This window comes from Clarias gariepinus, chromosome 3, assembly GCF_024256425.1.
Source record: "Clarias gariepinus isolate MV-2021 ecotype Netherlands chromosome 3, CGAR_prim_01v2, whole genome shotgun sequence".
Classification (NCBI taxonomy): Eukaryota; Metazoa; Chordata; class Actinopteri; order Siluriformes; family Clariidae; genus Clarias; species Clarias gariepinus.
In genome coordinates, this window is record NC_071102.1 from 13,431,531 (window position 1) to 13,441,409 (window position 9,879).

At 38.7% G+C, this 9,879-nt stretch overlaps 1 protein-coding gene across 1 annotated transcript in view; it reads right to left on the reverse strand.

Annotated features, from left to right (window-relative positions):
* acsf3 (acyl-CoA synthetase family member 3) overlaps positions 1-9,555 on the reverse strand; it is a 57,427-nt gene extending 47,872 nt beyond the window's left edge. Inside the window, exons 1-3 of the mRNA XM_053493325.1 lie at positions 9,503-9,555; positions 7,821-8,589; positions 3,642-3,797 (exon numbers count right to left, since the gene is read on the reverse strand). Coding sequence (XP_053349300.1) covers positions 3,642-3,797; positions 7,821-8,522 — 858 coding nt within the window. The 5' untranslated portion in view covers positions 8,523-8,589; positions 9,503-9,555. The remainder of the gene's footprint in view (positions 1-3,641; positions 3,798-7,820; positions 8,590-9,502) is intronic.
* Positions 9,556-9,879: the final 324 nt, after the last annotated feature.

Sequence of the window (9,879 nt, forward strand, 5' to 3'; positions counted from 1 at the left end):
CTGAGAGGCCAGTGTTTTAGACATGAAGCAGGTATCAGTTGCAGAATTATTGAAACCTATATTATTATTATTATTGAAGAAGCTGTTAATTTTCCATTATAACCAACATTTTGTTTCTTTTTCTTCTCTCTTTTTTTTTAGCACTGCGGTAATTCTTCAAAATGCAATGTGCCTACAACAAAGTAAATAAATCTGTAATATTTGTACTGGATTTAAATTCTGCATTTATAGCCCTGTTTGCAAGGATTGCACTTTTCCTAAACCTGTGACACACTGCTCTTAGCACCTTGTTTTCAGTTATTTATTTGTTAATATTTTTTTCACCCCCCCGCCCGCCTCCACACACACAGTGTTTTGTGTCTTACATTTACCAGATCAAGTAACATTTGAATGTAATATAATGATAAAAACAGCCAATTAAATCCAAATAAGGTGGGATGGCAATTTAATTTAATATTTGCGCATGTTTAATATACAGATCTTATATATGGAACTCTTTCTTTCTGACTTTACAGAAGGAAAAAAACAAACCCATTCATCCCTGAATCTCGGTGTAGTTTCCACTTGAGCAAGAAGCAAAATTGCATCCTAATCAGTCAAACAGCTCAGAAAAACAAAAGCGCCGCACGTATCGATTTTTCTGCTTCATTAAAAATTTCTAAAGCCTCGTGTTGTAAATAATAACGCCAGAGGACAAGCAGGGGAGGAAAGAGAAAAAAAAATAAACGCACTCTTTTTAGAAAACACAGAAACTTCATTGTCTTTGACACACAAGGTCATGTCAGTAAGAAGAGTGCAGTCGTCTTGGTGTGAAGGTGCTGCTGTTGTTTTGACAGTGTCCTTTCCACCCTTTGCTGTCACGCAGCACCTTGACTCCTATTAAAATCTGCAGGACCTTTAAACCTCCTCCTCTTCCAGAGCCGCCGAATCATCCTTCAACGTCAGCGCATCGATTGATCCGCTAGCGAGTCTGCCGCACTCGGATACAAAGCCGCGCGAGGCAATCCATCACGCGCACTCCAACGCTTTGGTGTGACAGTCTGGTCTCGTTCTCTTGCACGCACGCACGCACACACACACACACACACACACCCTGTCAGCTCCTGGCCGCTGCCACTGACGCCTACAGCGGAGACGTAGCTACAATTAGCGCGGCCTTGTGACAACTTCCCGATAAGGCCGAGAAAAAACACACACCCCACCATCACCAGTTCTTCCAGGAGCTCCACACCACACACTGGCTCCAGAACACAGAACCCTGGAGAGTGCTTAGAGATCACACACACACCTGAGGTGCTTAATCATCGCACATGAAGAACAATAAGTGCAAGGGATGAATGGAATAAAATACAGGCATTTTCTAACGATATACAAAGATTACAACTGCTGAAACTACAGTAAAGAATTTTTGCAAACTCACCAGAATGATAACAGAGCACGAGATGAAAAAACTAAATGCAATAGAGTAAGTTTTAAGGGGAAAAAAATGGAAGAAAAAGACATTAATTAAGTCCATTAATTAAGTCGTTAATTAATATCCCTATGTGACGCCAGTTTTTTCTTAAAAAAAAAAAAAGTAATTAAACGAACCTAACTGTTTTACGTTGGCTAACTCAAATACATTGATTCTGACTACTTGAACAGCTTTGTTCGCTTTTCTTCTCATTGTAGTCGAACGATAACAAGAATTTAAGTTAATTGTTTTATTAACAGCATTATTTACAGACATCCGCCTAAAGCCATGATGCCACCTAATCTCCCCAAAAGTACAGCAGATCTGTTCAGTGTAACTTAGATAAACTACTTTTAAAGAGCAGCTCTGCTTTCGGCGCTGTTAATGGTGTACAGTATGTCTAAAAGCCCCGTGCAGCTAATAAACCCTGCTTCGGGAAGAGCTGCCGTTTCTCCGTAGTTCATCAAAGGGTTGCATTCATGCTCTTCAGGGGAAATAAAATATGATATAAAAAACAAAAATGGAAAGTGAACACTCATTATCCATTTCTTCCATTTTTAATTTGAGCATAAATGTGCCATTACTTTTTTTTATTTTTTTTAGGAATTTTGGTTTTGGAAAGAAATATAAACGTTTGCACGTTTTATGTTACGATTTTTGTTTTTTTGTTTTATAAAAATGAATGAATTAATCAAGAATACATTATTGTGTATAACACTGTCTTTTAAGGTTTTTCAACTTCTGTTTAAAATTATGTGCTAATTTTACCAGTTAACCTAACTCCAAGATCATCTATAGAGACAATCAGCAACAGGGTGGTAAGAAAAGTTACTATACACAGTCCTTACCTGAAGTTATTCTCCTATAATGGCATAGCCAATGTGTTAAATTCTTCTTAAACCACAGCAAATTCACAAAACCCAACATGTTTAACTAAAACATTGTATTTTTATCCATTTGAGGTTAGATACCATATATTAGATTTTTCCATAAAAGAAGTTAATTCCTGTCATTCTTTATGTTATAGCGGCTATAAAGAGTGCACATATGTGTGTCTATATACGTATTTAGTATAAGTATACATACACTAGATGTGCCTGCGACTTCGTCCGTGTGGAAAAATGTCATCTGTTGAATTTTAGAATTAACTAAAATGTTTACGTTACTGTGAAGCACCCGGAATGAAAGTGTGAGATCATGTTTATTAAACAGATTTCAGTTGCACACTCATAAGCACATCTTAAAAAATGTACAGCGCCATCTGTTGAATTTTGAGATGAACTAATGATTTTTTTCCAGGTCGTTTTTTTAATAATATAAGGCCATTTTCCATTTAAATTTCAAAAGTGGCACAGCGTCTCCTCCCATGTGTTACCTTAAGCTCGGCCAAATAGACCTGTAAAAACCTCATTAAAATTTGTTCAATAGTTTGTTAAGTGATGCTTACACAAACAAACAAAGAAACAAAAATTCCAACGAACATCTTGATGCGTCCTGTTACTCATCTTACGTTCCGCCAACTTTACTCAGTGTCTTCGCAGATAGAATTACTATCCCATACCACTGTGCACTTCCTTAAAAAATAAATAAATAAATAAAAGGTTATACAGAGCACTGCTTAAGATCTTCATGAGAACAATGCATGTTATCTATGCAGAAAAGACCTATGGACTATGTACCTGGTAATCTTAGCGAAGGAGACACTGCATATCCACCTATCAGTGCCAGTAATAGGTGTGACTTTGGTCCTTTGGTCAAGTACAGTAAAGGAGACATGACCTTTGAGCTAGCTAGAACCTAAAGGACACACCCTATTTGCACCAATAAAGCCTAGTGAGGCCCTTAATGCTTTTTAGGGTCTGTGAAAGGGGCGTGGTTTCCGTGGAGGTCTGTGCCATTGAAGGAAGTTTCACCTTCAGGAAGGTAGTTAATTAAGGTAGTTAAATAAGTCGCTTATTAATGGGCCAGTAATTATTGTGCATATGATGTCATTTTTATCTCTACATTGACATGTAATCTGAGCAATTCCAGATGTGCGCTTAGGTGTATTCGGCCATCCATACATTACTGTAAAAGGTCAAAATAGTGCAGGCTAATCTAATAGACATCAAGAGTTCACAGAAGAGGTTCGGATACATTACACAGTATACCACAATCACAACATGAAAAAATATATATCGTACACTACCTTCTGAGGGCTGAAGTCGGGCAGCATGATGCAGGTGGCCCCAACCCACAGCGGGCACATCAGCTTATTGACAATGCCATGCACATGATGGAGGGGCAGTGTGTGCAGAATCACATCATCTCTGCTCCAAGCCCATTCACTCACCAGGGCCTGGACCTGAAAGAAAAAAAAGATAGAGAGAGAGATTGTTTGGTTACTGTGTTATCACTTGTTTAAAGGCAAAATGGGTCTATTTAAACAAAACTGAATAAGCATGTATTACACGTTTCAAAATAATAAAGGAATGGCAGGGGAATTGGATATTAAACATCTTGATTGACGGTTCTTTATATTACACTTCTCATAGACGTGTAGTTTATCTCAAGAAGTGTGTCAAATGTGATTAATACTGGCGGTGCAAATCACATGAGCTGCCAGTGGGTTTCATTCAGCACTAAAATTCCACACAAAGTGGGTCAGCAGGTATAAACAGTGTGAATAAATACTGACCTGCATGTCCACCACATGCCTGAAGGCTGATATGCAAGTCACACAGAGACACTGATGACCATCAGGCAGCTAGAGAATGACACAGGTCATGCAGGGTGCTGATGCAGCAGACCTGCCCTGAGAGACCGGCTTTACTCAGACCTCACAGCTCAGCCTCATTTATGATCAGAAACGTGTTCATGTCAGCTTTTATGTCATAAACTGGATCACTTTTTACTAAGACAGTTTCTGTTTGCTTCAGTTTGTTTATTTATTTAAGGTATGATGGTAATTCTCAGATGTAAAGATCGGAGAGTCCCCTTCCATAACAACACAGGTTAATAACACTATTAACACATCATAACTACTGTAATACTCATTCAGTGGTTTTCTCTCTTTTCGTTTTTTGACCTCGTTTATACATGGCTGCCGTTTTTTTTTTTTTTTTTAATCTTTTTTTTTCTATTTTTTTTTCTTCACTGCACAATTATCCTAAAGATACAAAGTACAGCCGTTTCTGCAACAGTGTTAGTTCAGCACCAAGGACAGCAACAAAATTTTGTGCACCCACACACGAGGACAAGCAGCTCTCATCTCTCTGCAGGAACGGCTTCCTGATCAGCAGGGAGAAGAATATTCTAACTTTCTTTCTCATTCCAAATTTCCTGAGCGTTTGTTTTCTTCACGCTACACATCTGGCCATTACAAGTTTCTTTATCACAAACAACAAGACTCTTAATGCGTACGCTTCTCAGCTCCGTGCTTACTCTAGGTTCTACAGCACTTTGGAATAAAAAAAATTGGAAACTTTTCTTAAGGAAATGTTTCAGTGAAGCATAAAATATGATGATGGTTTTCTTTTTTTTTTAACATCTGCCTGAACAAGACACACAAATATGACTACACTTTCTTATATTGTGCAATAACATACTATGGACTGCAATTAAAACTGATTCTACACTGAATATTTTTTAATAACTGTATTTCAATTTAACTATAAAACTTAAAGTAAGATATACCACAGCACTCTTAAATGATCAAACCTAATTGGTCAGAAGGTGTTGATTAGTTTTCTACAACTGCAACTCTGACAATAATGCTGGCTATAATCTAAAATTTAACAGTATTTTTTCGGTGTCATTTAATATTTTATGGGGTTGTAAAGGTTCAGTCACAAAAAAGTGTTAAGAACAGAGAACTTTGGGCTTTTTTGGACAAAATAAAAATCTCATTTAGCTTAGGAGAAAATAAGCGAGGCTGCAAAGAGCGCCACTGTGTAAAGCAGCTACAGTTGAAACCAGCACCTAAGCCTTTGTGAAAGAATGTGAAATGTCAGAATAATAGAAAGTTGGTTTCTATGGATCCTCTCGTGCACAAGCTTTTTCAGTCCTGCCTACAAATCGATTACTGGACTGCGGCAAGGCCGTTCTAATACCTCAACTTTATTGTACATGAGCCACTTTGCCATAACTTTGCCAAAAGTTTGGACACAAGTTTAGATTTATTTGTCTACATTTTCAAACAATACTGGAAACAGGTAATTGAGACAACAACCGTCCGTTGTTATTTTAAGACATGAAAGTGAGCTGTTCTGGAATAGTTCTTGCAAGAACAGTTTTGTCATTTGTGCATTTTCAAAACCCATCAAGCACCACGATAAAACTGGCTCTCATGAAGACCATCCCAGGAAAGCAAGACCAAAACTGACCTCTACTGCAGAGAAATTGCAAAGTTTATTTAGAGTTACCAGCCTCAGATATCACTATTTAAGAGCAGACACAGACACATCTCAATATGAACTGTTTAAAGGGTATTACTGAATATTTTGGATGACTTAAGCATTGTTTGACAGTGTAGAAAGAAATACAAATCAGGAAAGACCATGAAGTAAGTGTCCAAAGTGTCTCCAAACCTTTAAATGCTAATGTATGCCTGGGGGTCATTGTCTATATTGGAAGACCCATTTATGACCAAGCTTTAACATCCCGGCTGATGTCTTGAAATATTACTTCAATATTTCCACATAATCTTCCCTCTTTATGATGCTGTCTACTGTACTAGTGAAGTGCACCAATCCCCTCCTGAAGCAAAGCACCCCCACACCATCACGCTGCCACCCCCTGTGCGTTACGGTTGGGATGGTGTTCTTTGGCTTACAAGCTTCCCCCTTTTCCCTCCAGACAAAGATGGTCATTATGGCCAAATTTTGTTTTATGTTTTATCAGACCAGAGGGCATTTCTCCAAAAAATATGATTTGCAAGCCATAGTGTGGATTGTTTTTTTGTTTTGTTTTTTTGTGTATGTGTGTGTGTGTGTGTGTGTGTGTGGCTTTGTTGCAGTGGCTTCTTCCTTGCTGAGCAGCCTTTTAGGTTATGCTGATATCAGTCTCGATATAGATACTTTTGTACCTGTTCCATAAAGTCTTCACAAGGTCTTCTGTTTTTGCCTTCACAGGTACTTTGATAGTAATTGACTCCAGTTGAAGTCTATCATAAGTTTCAATAGCCACAATATTGTTTTCTAAAATCTTTAAAGCTGTTTAGGGGCAGTTCTTTACTTAGAAAATAACATACCAGGACTGCCAAAAAAAAACACAGCTGCATCCTTAAGCAAGACTCAGGTCAAAAGGAATCATTTTAGGAAAATATATTTGTTTGTTTGTTTATTTATGTGCTGAAAAGTTATAAATTATAATAATTATAAATCAAAAGCTCAGTATGAACCCATGCAATTATCTAATCACAAAAAGGTGCAATTTATTACAGCTTATGTACGCATAGTCAGTAATTCATCTGGAGTTTTGCCTGAGGTACACAGAACATGACCTATGGACTCAGAGACTCACGCTTAGCCAGGCTAATCAGAGGTCTTACTCATCAGTGCATTTCTTTTTTTAAACCATGTGTGGTGTGTGTGGTTTTGGTGACCAGAAAAGGCTAATTTGATTATTTTTTTAATATTAATATTTCATATGCAGCACTTGCAGTCCTCATGGTGAATGAGAAGACATCAAATAGACAAGAAATCACAGTTCATAATACTTAGCGAAGGTCACGGTGGCCATGTTGTGAAAGAGGGATTTTAGAAACTAATAAACACAAGGTTACCTTCATGCAACTAGATTTAGTGACGATATTTGATTTTAGTCCATGTAAATAAGCTTGAATACTAAATGGTAGATTCTGTATACCGCTTATGCCTGGAGTCTGTCCAGGGTGCCAATCCATTGCACACATACACTCACCACAAGTAATTTGAAAATGCCAATCATTCTACCCTGCATGTCTTTGGACTGTGGGAGGAGACTGACAGATATTGTACTAGGTGTGGCCCAAGGTCGAACTTGAAATTGGATCTTTAAATAATTCGTATGATGATGCTTTGAAATGCCGCTGCCAAACGTTATCGTCATTATTGCTAGAAACACACTTCCTTACTTCTTTTTACGGTACGCTAAGTGATAAGAGGATTAGAACTAAAGTTGGCCAACTGAATCAAAATGGTGATCCATTTTAACCTACCTTAATTACCAACAAGTCCATTCTGCTACCTGCTGATGGCGGCACAAAAAGATTTAGCCCTTGTCTCTTAATATAAAGGTAATAATGAAGGTCTTTTACTCTCTCTTGCTCTCTAACATCTTAGATTTCAAAGCTTCAACATCCATGCTACTGTAATACCACAGCCAAATAGCTACACCAGTCTCTTACCATCGCCTGCAGGCTGCTGTGTGTGTGGAGGACTCCTTTTGGTCTTCCTGTCGTTCCGCTGGTGTAAACTATCATGGCTGGTCTCTTTGCCCAATCAGAGATCACCTCCTCCGATGGGCAGAATGGCTCTGTTGTCTGCAGAGTGTCCAGGTTGGCAGTAGGAGGGAGATGCAGACATGGCAGCCCGAGTTTCTGTGCTAGAGGCTCCAGCATGACAGCGTAACTCTCACCAGCGAGCACCAGTGAACTCTGAGAGTCTGAGATGACATACTCCATCTCTGACACCGGGTGCTTCCTGTAGAGTGGCACGGCCGTCCCGCCGCACATCCACGTCGCCCACTGAGCCACGGTGTAAGACGCATCGTTGGCGCACAGAAAAGAAATGCGCTTGCCGTGTAGATCTCCCGAGTGGCAGGATAGTGCTTGGCGTATCTGTGCTGCTAGGCCTCTGCTGCTCTGGTAAAGACAGCTATAGCTGTGACTCCGGCTCTCATCTATAATAGCCACTTTATCTCCAAAAGCCAAGGCTTTGGTAAAAACCGGGGTGACTCTTTCTCGTGATCTGGATGTTCGGGGACCAGAGGACGTCCACGTTCTTTGGACTAGGTTTCCCAGCAGCCATTTAAGTGAATATCTGCAGCGTTTGTATTGTAAAGTGTTCAGAAAGCATCTCCGCATGACTGTAGTGGAAGCACACAGCATGATGGAAGGTCTTTTATTTCAACCACAATTCGAGGAATATCCCTAATCATAATATTTATCAAAGAAGCTAAGCAGACAAAACAAAATAAAACACTGTATTAGTATCAAGAACAAATAAAGAATTCTTTCACCATATTTTCCTGTTTTGACATATGAAAGAAATCAATAAGTTTTCTTGTATTACCAAGACTTTCTTTTTCAATTGACATATTTTATTAACTCTATAAATGCACATAATTTATACACTGATCAGCCATAACATTATGATCACCCGTGTGACACTGAGAAGGTCCCCTTTTGCCACAAAGACAATGATACACTGTGAGACACCTTTCTATTGGAACCTTTTTCTTAATTTGAGCACTTGCTCTTCTTTTGTACCATGTGCATCAGTAAGCCTCGGACACCCGTGACCCTGTTACCTGTTCACTGCTTTTCATTTTTGGATCACTTTTGATAGGTCTTGACCACAGCAGCCTGGGAACATCTCACAAGAGCTGCAGTTTTGGAGTTGCTCTGACCCAGTCCACTTGCCATCACAATCTGGCCCTCCTCCAAGGAAGGAAAACCAGTGAACTGGGGTAGGGACAGGGTCATGAGTGGACAAGGCTTACTGATGCACATGGGGAGTGAAGTCTGTTTGTGAAAGAAAGGTGTCAGAACACACAGTGCATTACTGTTATGTTGGTAAAAGGGGACCTACTCAATACTAGGCAGGTGGTCATAATGTAATGGCTGATCAGTGTATGAAGGTTTGGGAGGAACTAAAGAAAAAAGAAGCAAAGTAAATACGTTATACCCGGACCTTATAGAAGTAACACATGATAAATAAACTCCGTTTACGTATATTTTTATTTTGTAAATTTAAAAACTCCAGATATATTATTTAACAGTACATCCGCGTTACGAAATTATTTAATATAAACTATTTGCGAATACTAGAGCACTTTAAAAAAAAATCAACATCAAGCTGCTCTTACCTAAAACACATGATGACCGCGTACGGCGCTTTAATGTTCCGGGTGGAAACCGAGAGCGGGAGGAACCTTCAGAAGCACATCAATCGCTGTTTAAGCGTTGGAATATTTTTTTTCCTAATAAAATTTGTCAAAGAGACATTTGTATATACTTTACATGTTTTTACATATAAATTATTTCATAATAGGCTGCACGGATTTAAGAAAAAAGAACACCTGCGCATGCGCGGAACAGCTCCTACGCGTACAAAGTGCAGTGTCACTAGTTATTCTTTGTGTGTGTGTGTGTGTGTTTTAAGGAATTATTTACAGAAACCTAACTTTATATTTGTTTTTTGTTTTTGTTTTCCAAAATAATCTGATTGTTTAGCTATAGGAAA